At 33.3% G+C, this 15,035-nt stretch overlaps 1 protein-coding gene and 1 non-coding gene across 3 annotated transcripts in view; both read right to left on the bottom strand.

Annotated features, from left to right (window-relative positions):
* The window catches only part of LOC114337315 (serine proteinase stubble), a 578,368-nt gene that overhangs the window by 71,375 nt on the left and 491,958 nt on the right, over window positions 1–15,035 (bottom strand). For both annotated transcript variants that reach the window (XM_050645522.1, XM_050645521.1), the window contains exon 3: window positions 7,127–7,234. In XM_050645522.1, the coding sequence (XP_050501479.1) occupies window positions 7,127–7,234 (108 nt within the window). The remainder of the gene's footprint in view (window positions 1–7,126; window positions 7,235–15,035) is intronic.
* Trnan-guu (transfer RNA asparagine (anticodon GUU)) lies at window positions 7,646–7,719 on the bottom strand. The gene has a single exon. It is a non-coding gene; the product is annotated as a tRNA-Asn (tRNA).

The raw sequence follows: 15,035 nt of genomic DNA, 5'->3' as shown, positions 1-15,035 counted from the left end.
ACAAGAAAACAACAATGAACTCACAATGAAACATGGACGAAATGCAGAACACAGAGAAACATCAAAAATATATAGAACAACTTGAACAAACCTTGAACTCTGAAACAGTTTACAATGATATAGAAAAGCTGTGGGAAACGACTGCCGAAATAATAACCAAGACAGCTGACAAGATCTTTGGAAGAAGTAGGCAGAAGAGGGCAAAAACATGGTATGACGATGAATGTCGGAAACAGCTGGAAAAAAGACAAATAGTAAGGAAGACATGGATACAACTACAAACAGACAAAAATAAAAAGGAATACGACGACTGCCGAAAAGAAACAAGAAAAATGATACGCATAAAGAAAAGAAACTACGAACAACAAAAATATGAAGCTATGGAGAGAGACCGACCCAAACCAGGCTCCAGAGAATTCTATAAAGCAATATCCACTGAGAAAAGAGGACATAGAACCAATTCTATCAATACACTGAGAGACAATCAAGGCCATATGATAATCGACGATACAGAACTAACAGAAGAATGGAAAGGGTATTTCAGGGACCTTCTAAACATCATACAGGAAGAACACAACAAAGAAGAGATCTATATACCAGCAGACATGCCCGTAGAAAATCCCTCTTTTGAAGAAACCCGAAAGGCCTTAAATAAGCTGAAAAATCACAAAGCGCCGGGTACGGACGAGATACCAGCAGAATTTCTGAAGTATGGTGGAGAAACACTACATCGTCAAATTCACCAATTGATAACATATATATGGTTAGAAGAAAGCATACCAGCAAGATGGAAGGAAAAGATCATAGTGCCCATCCACAAAAAAGAGGACAAAACCAAATGCGCGAATTACAGAGGAATTTCACTCTTAAACACGGCATATAAAATCCTCTCAAACATCATTCTTAGTAGACTAACTCCTTATGCTGAAAATGTCCTAGGAGAATATCAAGCCGGTTTTAGGGCAAAAAGATCCACAATAGATCAACTATTCACGCTGAGACAGCTTCTAGAAAAGGCATGGGAGTATAACAGACCCATACACAATCTCTTCATAGACTTTCGACAGGCATATAACAGCGTAGAAAGAAGCCAAGTATGGAATGCCATGGCGGAGTTCTCAATACCACAGAAACTCATTCGGATGACTTAAGTCTGTATGGAGGGTGGAATATCAAAAGTACGTGTAAATAATAAACTGTCTGACCACTTCAAAATCAACAGTGGACTCAAACAGGGTGATGCGTTATCTCCACTACTTTTTAACCTTGTATTAGAGAAAGCGATGAGGTCGGCCGAAATAAAAACAGAACTGCTATCGGTTCAAGGTCCAAAGTTATTACTAGCATACTCAGATGACATTGATCTCGTTGGAGACTCCATCCCATCCACAAAAGCCATTTTCAACAAGGTGGAAGGAGCAACAAGCGAAGTAGGGCTGAGGATTAATGAAGAGAAGACGAAATATATGTGTATAAATAGAATGACACGAAGAGACAGGATAGGACAAAATGTGACGGTCAACACCTTTAATTTCGAAAAAGTACAACGTTTTAAGTATCTGGGGGCCGTAATCACAGCTGACAACGATGTTACTGAAGAAATAAAAGACAGAATCCAATAAGCAAATCGCTGTCTATTTGCACTGGATAAGCTTATAAAATCAAAAAATCTTACAAGAAGTTCCAAGATCAAAATCTATAAATCCATCGTCAGACCTGTACTAACGTATGGTTGCGAAACGTGGACCATGACCAAATCAAACGAAGAATAGCTCAGACGTTTTGAACGAAAAATACTTAGAAAAATTTTCGGACCTCACCACGACATTAGCACAAACCAGTATAGGATCAGAACCAACCTCGAATTAAAAAAACTCTACAATGACACCGATATTATCCAAGAAATTAAATCACAGCGACTAAGATGGGCAGGCCACGTACACAGACTTCATAACGAGAGACTTGTAAGACTGGTATTGGAGGAGATTCCTACAGGCAAAAGACCACTCGGACGTCCCAGAATGCGATGGAGAGATAACATCCAAGCAGATCTCCGAAAAATGAACATCCCATTTGACCCTAGGTTGATGAAAGACCGAACAAATTGGAAGTGATGATGATGTATTTTTAAAATAATATACAAACAAAGAAATTAAGATGTTTCCTTTACAACATATTCTAACAGACTGAATAAGAAAAATACAGAAAGAACTAGCACAGTTCTCAAATTCATAATATGTAACATGATAATTTTATGCAATCTTAGGTAAGAGTGTATACGACCTAACGGTTCGGAGAAGTGGCCCGCCCGCGTATTTCCGTTTACGTGTCCATTTCAAGACATTGCGGTTTTGAAACGGACACCGAAACGGTGATACATATCTAGTTCCAAAAAGGTGTTGATTTGAAAGCGCCAACCCCCGAAATGTACACGGGTTTGTACCGAAACATGTGGCGTTGGAATTCTACAAATAGGTGCATAGAACTAATAGGTCTATTATCATTTGCCGTCTAATTTGTCGCAACTAAAAACTCCATCGAATATTATATCATTTATTTGTGAAAATAATATTATAAGAAGATCTCGAAAAATCCGTGTATGTACAGCCTACATCGATCGCTCGACGCAAAGATAGAGGCTTACCTTGTAGTGGAAGAATTCAATCAGGCAGACCTACAAAAGCAGAATCCCGAAAAAGAAAACATACCTAATATTTCATTAAACATTAAAAACAATGAATCTGTTGCAAAAAACATTAATACTATTGTTATAATGTACGTTTGTAAAAAAAATTACTTTCAAATAAATTAAAAACAATGAATCTGTTGCAAAAAACATTAATACTATTGTTATAATGTACGTTTGTAAAAAAAATTACTTTCAAATAAATGTACCTATTTGTGTTTCATACTACATACTTCAAACATTTGTACACCATTAGGTATAACAAACCGACTCCTTACTACCAATACCTCCTATATACCAATTTTATGCAAATTAATATATTTACATAAAAAATTATGATTTTTCCCTCGATATCTAGCCTTCCTACTGTATGTTGCTTAGAATTAATCATGAACTTGGTGTTCTTAACGTCATTCGTAGTTCATATTTGATACTGACTTGATGTAATATATTTAGGTACTAATCGTTGCAGTGCTTTTAAACTGTCTGCAAAAATAGCGGTGTCGTCTGCGAATCTTATGTTTTTCAAGATTTTTCCGTTTATTGATATACCCTGTTCTTTCTCTGATATTGCTTCATTAAAAATAGCTTTAAAAATAGCTAAATATATGTTTGCTGAACAATAATTGTTTAGCTGAAATTAAAATATATTTTTAATATAACACTTTTAGTACCTACATATATTGTTGTGCATTACTACAAAATGTATACGTATCGTAATAATTTATTTTGACAGGATATTTTGGCACTACTTTGAGTTTTTTAACAATTATTAAGAAAAAAAGAAGGTAACTTTGGTAACAAAAAACAAAATTGTTTTATTTCCACAGATCCAATGAATAATAATTTATTATTCTGCAGATAGGCGCTACTTGTGATAAACAGTTCAAATAAAATAAAATAATGTTACAACTTAACACGTATTTGTGATAATTTTACGCGCGAAGTTCTTTTACAAACCAGTGCCCATTTCAAAATTAAACGTCTTGAAATGGACACGTATTTGAAAGCAGATATGCTCCGCCGTTTACGTGCCGATTTCAAAACTACCCAGTCTTGAAATGAACACGGAAACGTAAATACGCGGCCCGCCCATGAAGAAAGACTCCATGTGTTTATTCTAACACTTAACAAAAATAATAATTTATAGTTGAGTATTAAGTAAATTCCAACATATAACAATGTAACCCACCGATTTGCTAGTACCTACATATCCATTTGTCCCAATAGCCCATGTTATATGAACGCATCCATTTTTGTAGATGCTTTTGTAGATGACCTACTAATATGTACCTACCTCATAAAAAATATAGTTTTAGTAAAATAGCTGTTCTGTTTTTTAATTGATTATACCTAATTTAGTTGCAAATTAACACATATTATAAGTAATATTATATTATTATGTATTTTCAATAGAGTTTTCATCGATTTTACCATGACTAATATACGGGACTATATTAAAATCACAATAAAGATGCACTAGAAATAAACAAACCGAGACATGTTGAATGTTACAAAGAGTAAGTATGTACTTCCAAATCATGTATATACATTGTAAATCACAAATCGTGATTTACAAAGTTTATATATTGTAAATCATGATTCATGATTCAATATACCATATATATACCTACTTTTTTCGATAAATGAAATTCCCACCCAGGAAGGAAGGACAGCAATGCGAAATATTGATAGAAGACGTTGGTCTGTTGATATTTTGCTTTCTGTACAAACTTAAGAATAGGACAACTTTTAAGAAGAATATTATATTGAAGACGTGAATGAAACAGATATAATATATCATTTATGAATGAAACAGATATATTCATATATTATATGAAATGATTTCACTACTAGGTACTAATAAAGTATGTATCATCTACCCATCTCTACCAGTTACTACACGTTACTGGTCAGTTTCATAATGCTATAAACGCGCTTTGTCGGTTTTGATCTCTGTTAAGGCGGAGATACATATCCGCGCCGCGAAATCCGCGCCGTGTGAGCGCCGCGCGTTCTTGACGCGGTTAATGTTCTTTAAAAGTTTTCATTTTGACGAACCTTCCGCGATCCAGAGGAAACTTACGAACATTTAGTAATTGTAGATAATTAGTAATAAATGTGGGTGCCTACATTGTATCCGTTTTTCTCCGATCAGATCAGATCCGATATCGGCCGACGTCGGGAGTAGCTTCTCCTATTGTCATCGAGAAGTGAGAAGTGTTTGGTTTCATTCCGATTGGTTGCAAGTTGTGTTGCAAGTTGGTTGCAAGTTGGTTGCAAGTTGGTTGTAAGTTGGTTGCAAGTTGGTTATAAGTTGGTTGCAAGATGGTTGCAAGTTGGTTGCAAGTTGGGGGTTGCAAGCTAACATGTTTAAATATATTCAGTGTCATCATCTCATTTTCATTTTCCACGGTAAACATCAATAAGTTTGATATTTCCTTCCGACCACACCATTACTAACAAATATTCAACTCAGGCGCCCCAAAACCAACAAACCACTCGCAAACCCGTCCAAATACGTATTGCGAACCATCAAAGCATTTGTTGAAAAGCCGACAGAAGTTAGATCGTGGTGCGCCGTGTGCGAGCCGTGTGTGTGCCACTTGAAAACACGTACGAATCTAACAAATATGCTGCGCGCCAGCGGCTCGCACACCGAGCAAAGCGCATATGTATACCCGCCTTTACGTTTACCACAAAAACTGATTTTCTATCTTCTACGTGAGTAATAATTAGTTTTTTCACCAGTTCTTGCCGTCGATATTCACCAAATACACCAAAAATATTAAGAGTGTAGGCGCAAAATTTCGCGCCAATGTGTTTTAAATGATTTTCGAATCTTGAGAAAACTATTATTAAGTATTTTTGAACAATTTAAACGGAGAATGAAATATTACGTTATTAACTAGTGCTGAGAGCCTCTGAAAATTTATAATGTTTATTTTAGTAAGTTAAAGGGATAAAAAAAAGAGAAAATTTAGTGTGACTTTTAATTTCAAATATCTCATTCAAAAGAAACATTTTGGTTATTCTAATGGACTTTGGGCCCTCGGTTATAATGTTATTCTTCATTCAGCGTTTAAATTTTTCAAAAATACTTATTAGTTTTCTCAGGATTCGAAAAAAATGAATTCATTTAAAACACATTGCGACAAATGCAACTTTCTGCAGTGCCCTGTCCTTAGCATAGCTTAGGTAAAAACCGTGTCGTATATTTGGTGACAAATTTAAAGCTTATAGACAAGGTGAAAACGGCAGGTTCGTTGGGAAAAATATTCCCATGAGATTTTTTTGCATAATTATATTCGTGAGACATCCCATAATAAGGTTCAAGAAGTCGCCCACGTGAAAAGTGATTTTTGGCCCTGACAATTTTTTTGTAGGTTTTTTTGGACTATTCTGGATAAAAAAGGTCTCTTGTAATTTTTCTCTAAAGTTGATCTTTTTCGAGTAATAAGCAATTTAAAATTGAAAAAACGAAAAATGGCGATTTTCAAGGCTTAATAACTCGGTTAAAAGTTATTATTATGAAAGTCAGAAAGTGAATAAATCAAAGTTTAATGCCATCCTACAAGATCCCGAAGAAATTTTTGTCATTATTTTATTACTAAGCTGTTATTTTTAAGTAATAATATTGAGCGCCATGCACGTGGTAGCCGGCCGTAAATGCTGAGTGCGAGAGAGATGCCACTCCGGCAGTCCAATTGTGAATCTTATTTGCACTCACATTTACGGCCGCCTACCACGTGCATGGCGCTCAATATTATTACTTAAAAATAACAACTTAGTAATAAAGTATTGACAAAAATTTCTTCGGGATCTTGTAGGGGGGGGCATTAAACTTTGATTTAGTCACTTTCTGACTTTCATAATAATAAATTTTAACCGAGTTGAAAATCGCCGTTTTTCGTTTTTTTTTTTCAATTTTAAATTACTTATAACTCGAAAACAATCAACTTTAGAGAAAAATAAATTATAATAGACCTTTTTTATCCAGAATGGTCCAAAAAACCTACAAAAAAATTGTCCGGGCCAAAAATATTGACGTTTGCATTTAAAAATTTGATTAAAAAAATTGTTAAAAAAATTTGGCCCACTTTTCACGTGGGCGACTTCTTGAACCTTATTCTGGGATTGTCACGAATGTAATTATGCAAAAAAATCTCATGGGAATATTTTTCCCAACGAACCCGCCGTTTTCGCCTTATCTATTAAGAACCGTTGATATGTCTTGAATTGCAGAGTAGACTGTAGATTTGTATTTAGTCTTTCTTTTGATCTTTATTATTTCACCTATTTGGACCATGATCAACTGTTTTTCCTAGGTTGAAAACTACACTCATATCTATTATGTTAAAAAGGAGAAGAAATGTAAATTTCAATGAATGAAAAATGTTGATTTGATTTAAATTAAATAAGTATTTGTCTAAAACATACCTTGGTCTTTCCTTTTTGGTGAACTAGCGGCGTTTGTCAGAATTGGAGACCATTCCGATAATACCAACCAAACAAGAATTACCATCCGAATTATGACCCATGTTGCTCCTAAAACAAAAAAAACTATTTTAAACATAGAGAAATGGTACAAAAATGTGCAATATTAACACGTTCCCTGCCACGTTGTTGGATCCATGGGACCTTGGGTCTTAATTGAGCAAGTAGTATTAATGGTCCCTTTTTTTATTTATTCATTAACGGCACTTTTAACGGAACACTAAGATAACAACGTGGCCTAGAAGATATATATGAATGAAGAACAATTTCTTAAATAAACATTAATTTTGTCGTATTAATCAAGTATCAAGTCTCTATATAAAAAACTGGCCCGATGAGGCACATCTATGAAAATACGGCTGGCAGGGAATGTGTTAATATAAAATATATCCAATTGTCTGCAATATGATATAATAAATATTATAATAATAATTATTAAAATAAAAAAAAAACAAAAAGTTGCGCCCCCGGGTGGGCTCGAACCACCAACCTTTCGGTTAACAGCCGAACGCGCTAGCCAATTGCGCCACGGAGGCTTGGATTTTTTGATCGTTGACTACGTATGCATTGTCACGTGAGAAAAAACGATTTTAAAATAAATTTTATCAACTACATATTATTTTGTTAAAATTAAAGTAATTAAAAATATATTTGCACAAACAGTAAACAGATGAACATTCTTATAGAAAAATATAATTGGTGTAAAATCTTTACATCTAAATATTACAAAAAAGTTTTTTTAAGAATAGTGATTGTACCTAATTTATTGGTCAATCTCGACTCTTTTCAATATTAAATAAAAGTAGGAATACCCTACTCAAGAATAATTATTGCACTCTTAATTAAGAATTTCTATTTAGGAATATTATGCTTGAGTATTAAGTAAATTTAAATTATTTTATTTATTTATTAAAAATTACGATCTCCTTCCGTAAAATGGGTTGCCTAACATAAAAGGTTAGGTATAAAAAATATGTTAATATATAATAAATAATTTGATCCTAAAAAGTTATTTAACAATTTCACGTACCTATGAAAAATTTTCAGATTCAGTTTTTTGTGGATTTCTGTCCAAAATTGTTCCTTTAAACAAATCTGAAAAGTGCCGGCGACATTTTTGGGCAGAAATTGTTAAACACTGATTTTAAACAAATGCCAAGGACACTATTTTTGGTCCAACAATTGTTTAGGGCTCTTGGGTGATATCTACTAAATAAAAGATGTCTGTTGTAAATTTTTCTCGAAATTTGATTGTTTTTGAGTTATAAGCGATTTAAAATTTAAAAAATGCATAGGCTTGAAAACTCATAGGTATGTAAATTATTATTTTTGAGGTTCGCCAAGTGCCTAAATTGAAGCTTAGGGATTCTCTTTTAGGAATCTGAAGAGCAATCGAGAATTCGCGTGTAGGTACTCGATTTTTGGCCCTTACATATTTATGTACATACATACATACATAATATTACAATATGTAGGTAGATACCTACTTACATACCTACAGATTACAGAAAATAATCCCTAAATATACTTGACATTTATTAAAATTTTGTAATTTATTAGATATTAGCATTGTTTTTGATAATTCATTTATTTATTAAATAATATTTTTTATTTTAAATAAGTACACTCACCAGCAAAATTAACCGCCCACCTCAAAAATAGGTCATTTTTGATGTCTCGAATTTCCTAAAGCTGTTATCTTATTCTTTAACAATAGCGCTTTTCATCGATTGTCATTTGTTTCGAGCTTCTGTCAAGTGTCATCTAATATTAAAATAGGTTTGTTCCAACTCGATACAAAACCGTTCTTGAACGGTTACGAGTATGCGCAGTAACTAAAAATGTGTTACTGCGCATAGTAATTCGTTATTGCGCATGCGCATAACGATTCAAGAACGGTTTCGTATCTAGTTGGAACATACCTTATACCTATCTACGTGATACGTTATTGGTATACAGAGTGTTCCAACGAAAATTTGACTCCACACCCCCAGTAACTCAGAAACTAAGAGTTTCTTCAGAATTTAAAAAAAAAACATGTCAATTTGTATTGAAAGGGGGACGAATTTTCATGCAAAATTCGTCCCCCTTTCCCTGCCCCGCATCAACCAACAGTTTTTTTTAATAGCAAGTGTGGTCGAGTAGCACATCATTTGAAAGGCATTTTTTTTCTCTACAGAACTCTCTATTTTTTGTTAACTTGCGGAATAACTTTAAAGGTAATTTTGGATTTAACTAATTTATAATAGATTTGTGTTAGGTCCAAAATTATCTTCAAACTTATTACGCAAATAAAAAAAAATAGAGCCTCGTTTAGAGAAAAAAATAACCTTTCAAATGATGTGCCACTCGACCATACTTGCTATTAAAAAAAAGGTGGTCAATGCGGAGCAGTAGGGGGTTACATTTGAGGGAATAAATTTTGCATGAAAATTCGGCCCCCTCTTATTCAAAATTGACGTATTTTTTTAAATTATGAAGAAGCTGTTAATTTCTGAGATTCTGGGGGGTCAATCCCCATTTTCGTTGGAACAGACTGTATTATATATACCTACCAATGATACAAACCAAAGACGTAGGTATGACTTAGGTATCTTAATATATACGACACATGACAGAAGTTCGAAACAAATGACTGTGAATGAAAAGCCCTATATTGCTGTAATAATATTGTGGCTAGACAGGTAAATGGTCATTGTATACCGGGTCTACCAAGCAAACTGTGTTTTTTTCTCAAAGTTCGCCACAGGCTGTGGAATATTCTAGCATTTATAAAATACTGAAATTAGAACCCAACTCTACCCTCACGTTTTCTTAACATTCTGTTTTTTTTTATTCATTCGCTTACGTTGGATAATACAAAAGATAGATATTATGCTACTTTAACAACTACCTATTAGCCATGTTTTTTTATCAATATAGGTTTTTTTTTTGTAAGTAGGTATGACAAACTTCAAGGGGTAATTCTGTATGAAAAATAATGACAGTTTGCTTTATAAACGTGTGTCCACAAATGCTTCTTTTCTGAGAGAAGGGGTGTTGAAATTGTTCTTACAAACTGACGTTTTATTTATTGCTCTACAGCCAGTTGATATATACAAATGAAATTTGGTGAGTTTTAAGAAGTAGTTATTGGCACGCATACGGGTAATACGACCTTTGAATTTTCTGAGCTCGTTAAGTTACGATGTCTGTGCTCCGGTTTATTTGATGGCAGGATGTTCCACGTTACGATTGTTTCTTTGCTTAAACTTCTCCACTTTTCTTCTAAAATAAAGTTGACTAATGTTTCCTCATGTCTATTTTGTACATATTCCAATCGTTTTCGTATAAGACGTTTCCCTGCTGTCGTACATAATAACATACATGCTGCATCAACAAAATAAGTAGGTAATAACATTTTACCTTGCAATTTTAAGTCACTAAATAAAACTAATAACTGTTCACAACATACATAGTATGTTTTGTAAAAAGTCATTAACTATACTTTATGAGTTTTGCTTTGTAAGAAAATCATTGTTTTGTTACTTGCCGGTTTTTTACCTTTTAACCCTCATATTGTGTGTTACAGCACGGTTTCACAATAACACAATGTTTACTATACTCAATGATATTAGTGTTACTTTTTTATACTATTTTAGTTACTTAATTAATTTTTTGGCAACATGTCAGATTTACATTATAGGCCAGAAAGCCACTGCGCATCCGCTAGGAAAAATATTCTGATTCGGATTTTTTACAGTCTTACTCAAAAAGGACCTCTTTTAACACATTTGCATGTTGTCAGGTCCAAAAGTGACTCAAAAATTTTTTAAACGTTTTTTTTTTTGTTTTTTTCCTAAAATTATTTTTTTTTTGCATCTAACAAAGTTTTTTTAGGTTTCTTTTATCATTCCAAATAGAAAAGGTCTTTACTGACTTTTCTTTAAAGTTGATAGTTTTTGAAATATAACAGATTAAAAATTTAAAATTTGCGAAATGGGCAATTTTTAACCTTCAAAAACTATGTGAAAAACTGAAAATTTCAATGTTACCAAGGTAGGTAGATATTCTTTAAACATCGATTGATGAAATCCCGAAGAGTTTTTTGCAACACAATATCGAAAACCCCTTTGTTCTTTAATTGCTAACCAAGCGGGCGCGACACTCTTTTCAACCGTTCGCGTTGCATATAGATGTAATCGGAAAACATTTAAAGTTAAAAAAAATTGTTTAAAAAATTTTTTGACCCATTTTTGACTTTGGCAACATGCAAATTTGTTATTAGGGAACCTTTTCAAGCAAGATGGTGAAAAAAAATTGAATCAGAATATTTTTCAGCCCACATAGTTACGCATATTTTACATATGCAACGGTTGAAAATAGTGTCGCGCCAGCTTGGTTAGCCATTAAAAAACAATGGGGTTTTCGATATTGTATTGCAAAAAACCCTTCAGGATTTCATCAGTCGATGTTTAAAGAATATCTACCTACCTTGGCAACATTGATATTTTCAGTTTTTCACATAGTTTATAAGGGTTAAAAATGGCCGATTTCGCAATCTTTAAATTTTTAATCGCTTATATGTTATATGTCAAAAACTATCAATTTTAGAGAAAAGTCACTAAAGACCTTTTCTGTTTGTAATCATCCAAAAAACCTTAAAAAACTTTGTTCGATATAAAAATAATAATTTTAGGAAAAAAACAAAAAAAAAACGTTTAAACAATTTTTGACCCTCTTTTGGACCTGGCCACATGCAAATTTGTTAAAAGGCATCCTGTTTGAGTAAGTTTGTTCAAAAAATCCGAATCAGAATATTTTATGTCATTATCAGAGACGGGGTGACTGTCACCCCCTAAGTAAAAGCAACCAACGGCACAAATTCAACTTTGAATTGGAGAGTAAATAGAATCTTAATCCAAATTTTCATGCAATTCGAAGTTGCCTCTGAAAATTACACTCCAAAACGGTCATTTATTGGGCCATATAAAATTAGTTATGAATAAACTGTGTAAGGTACATTCCATGTCAAATCACTCAGCCAAAAAATTTTGGATCTCCGATTTGTCTGAAAATTGGTATATAGCTTCTGCGGGACGTAAAAATAAGATATTTAAGGTCAAAAAATCTTCTTCTTCTTTTTTTCTCAAAATGTGATTTTATGCGATTTTACAGTGATTTGGTGTTTATTTAAACAAATTTGCATTTTCTGTCGTAAAGTATCAATGAAAAACATAATATTTTAATAGAAAGGACTCAAAAATGTTATTATATGGCATTATAACAAGTTAATTTGAATCAAAACAAGTTTTTGATCAAATTTTATGGTGTAAAAAACTTTAAAATACCGTTTTTTACATTTTCCTCCAATTCCAAAATACATCATCATCGATTTGGCTAAAAATTTGCCCACAGATATCCAAAAGATAGAACTTTAAGTGGTTAGAAGGATTTGAATTATATTACAATACCAAAAAAGTTACATGCAGTAATATCAGACTCAAAAGTATATATTAGTCCAGTCGGGATAGCATTTGACCTTGAATGCCGAGCTGCCCAAAATTTTATTTTTCTGATATTTAAGGGAGTCAATAGTAGCCTAAATTTAAAATCACGAATGAATTCCTCCGTTACGTTAGCCGCCATCTTGATTTTAAAGGAGAACCTGTTTGGCTCAATATCTCCGCCATTTTTAACTTTTCGACAAAAATGGTAGGAACTGATATTGTTCCAAATAAATCGTATTTACAATTATTACAATTTATTTTTAACAATTTTTGTCGTGAGGTCGATATTTTCGAGTTAATTTTACTTACAGTAGACGCCTATATTTTTGACTATAATTTTGCATGTAACTTTTTTGGTATTGTAATATAATTCAAATCCTTCTCACCACTTAAAGTCCTATGTTTTGTCTATCTGTGCGCAAATTTTCAGTCAAATTGATTATGACGTGTTTTGGGAATGGAGAAAAATGTAAAAAACGGTATTTTAACGTTTTCTACACTATAAAATTTGATCAAAAGCTTGTTTTGAATCAAAGTAACTTGTTATAATGCCATGTAATGACATTTTTGAGTCCTTTCTATTAAAATATTATGTTTTTTATTGATACTTTACGATAGAAAATGCAAATTTGTATAAATAAACACCAAATCACTGTAAAATCGCATAAAATAACATTTTGAGAAAAAAAGAAGAAGATTTTTTGACCTTAAATATCTTATTTGTACGTCCCGCAGAAGATATATACCAATTTTCAGACAAATCGGAGGTCCAAAATTTTTTTTGCTCCAAAATTGAGTGATTTGAAATGGAATGACACTCTCACCAATGCATTAAAAAATCTATATGCAGGATCACGTTCACGAGTAAAGATAGGAAACTCACTTACTAACAGCTTTCCAGTAACTAAGGGGCTTAGACAAGGATGTTGCATATCTCCGACCCTGTTTAGAATCTACGTTGCAGCAGCACTTAAAGGTTGGAAGAGGAAAGTAAATGGAATGGGCATAGAGCTAAACAATACATGCCTCTACACGCTCCAGTTCGCGGACGACCAGGTCGTAATAGCAAACGACAGGGAAGACATAGAATACATGATGCGTAAGTTGGTCGAGGAATATTCAAGATGGGGATTGGACGTCAATATAGATAAAACAAAGTACTTATGTGTTGGTTCAGAAGAGAACGATATTCATCTTACTATGGAAAATAATCACAAAATTAAAGCCTGCCAAGATTATAAATATCTAGGAGTAACATTTGATAAAACTGGAACTGATGACAAAGAAATTACTTCCAGAATTATACAAGCAAAAAGAGCAATCCGATGTCTCAATAATATTCTTTGGAGTACTCAAATATCGAATAAGAGAAAATTTAATATCTACGAGACTATGATTAAGAGTAGTTTATTATATGATGCTGAAACTTGGAGGCTTACAGAAAAAAACAAAAACAAAATTGAAGTAGTGGAAATGGATGCAATCAGAAGGTCATTACGTATATCCAGAAGAGAACATATCAGAAATGAAGACATTAAAAATCGAATGGGAATAGAAGGAACAATAATGAAAGATATAGAGAGAAGACAACTGATCTGGTATGGACACGTAAACAGAATGAAAGACTAGAGACTTCCAAAACAATGTCTGGAATGGCAACCTCCTGAACATCGGAAGCGAGGGAGACCGAAAGTTAATTGGACCACCGGCATCCGGAAAGCGATGAGCGCGCGAGACCTCAGGGATGACCTGTGGCAAAATAGGAAAGAATGGAATTTGGGAATCGGACAACGCCGCAAGACGTTCTAAACCGATTATATATATATATATATATATATATATATATATATATATATATATATATATATATATATATATATATATATATATATATATATTGATACATGTATCCATGTGACTTCCAAAGTAGATTCTCGTAATACGTTGTTACTTCATATATACCGTTATGACTTCCGATTTCGGAAGTCACAACGTTTTGCCTATATTTTTACGAATTTGGCTACTAGATGGTATCAGAAGGCTTATATTAAAAATTTCGCTGGAAGTCATATCGTATCTAACATACTCATAAGATCAGATTTTAGTTCGACGGTATATCACCAGCGCTAGTGTCGCTCCCGTGCTACTATACAGGCTATGTACACAACGCGTAGCGTCTTCCGTATACCACACCGCTCGGTGTGACTTCCGTTTTTTGGCAACCCTGTGTAACGGTTTCCAGACATTTATCTGTTGTAGATTCGCGGTCCTAATCGTATTTAGTGTTTTGTGTGCCTTTTGTTTTTAAACATGAATAATAGCAGATCTGCTTTACTTTTAAAGTTAGCCTTAAATGAAGGTAC

This window comes from Diabrotica virgifera, chromosome 3 (assembly GCF_917563875.1).
Source record: "Diabrotica virgifera virgifera chromosome 3, PGI_DIABVI_V3a".
NCBI classification, from domain to species: Eukaryota; Metazoa; Arthropoda; class Insecta; order Coleoptera; family Chrysomelidae; genus Diabrotica; species Diabrotica virgifera.
This window is presented reverse-complemented; position numbering and strand designations above follow the sequence as displayed.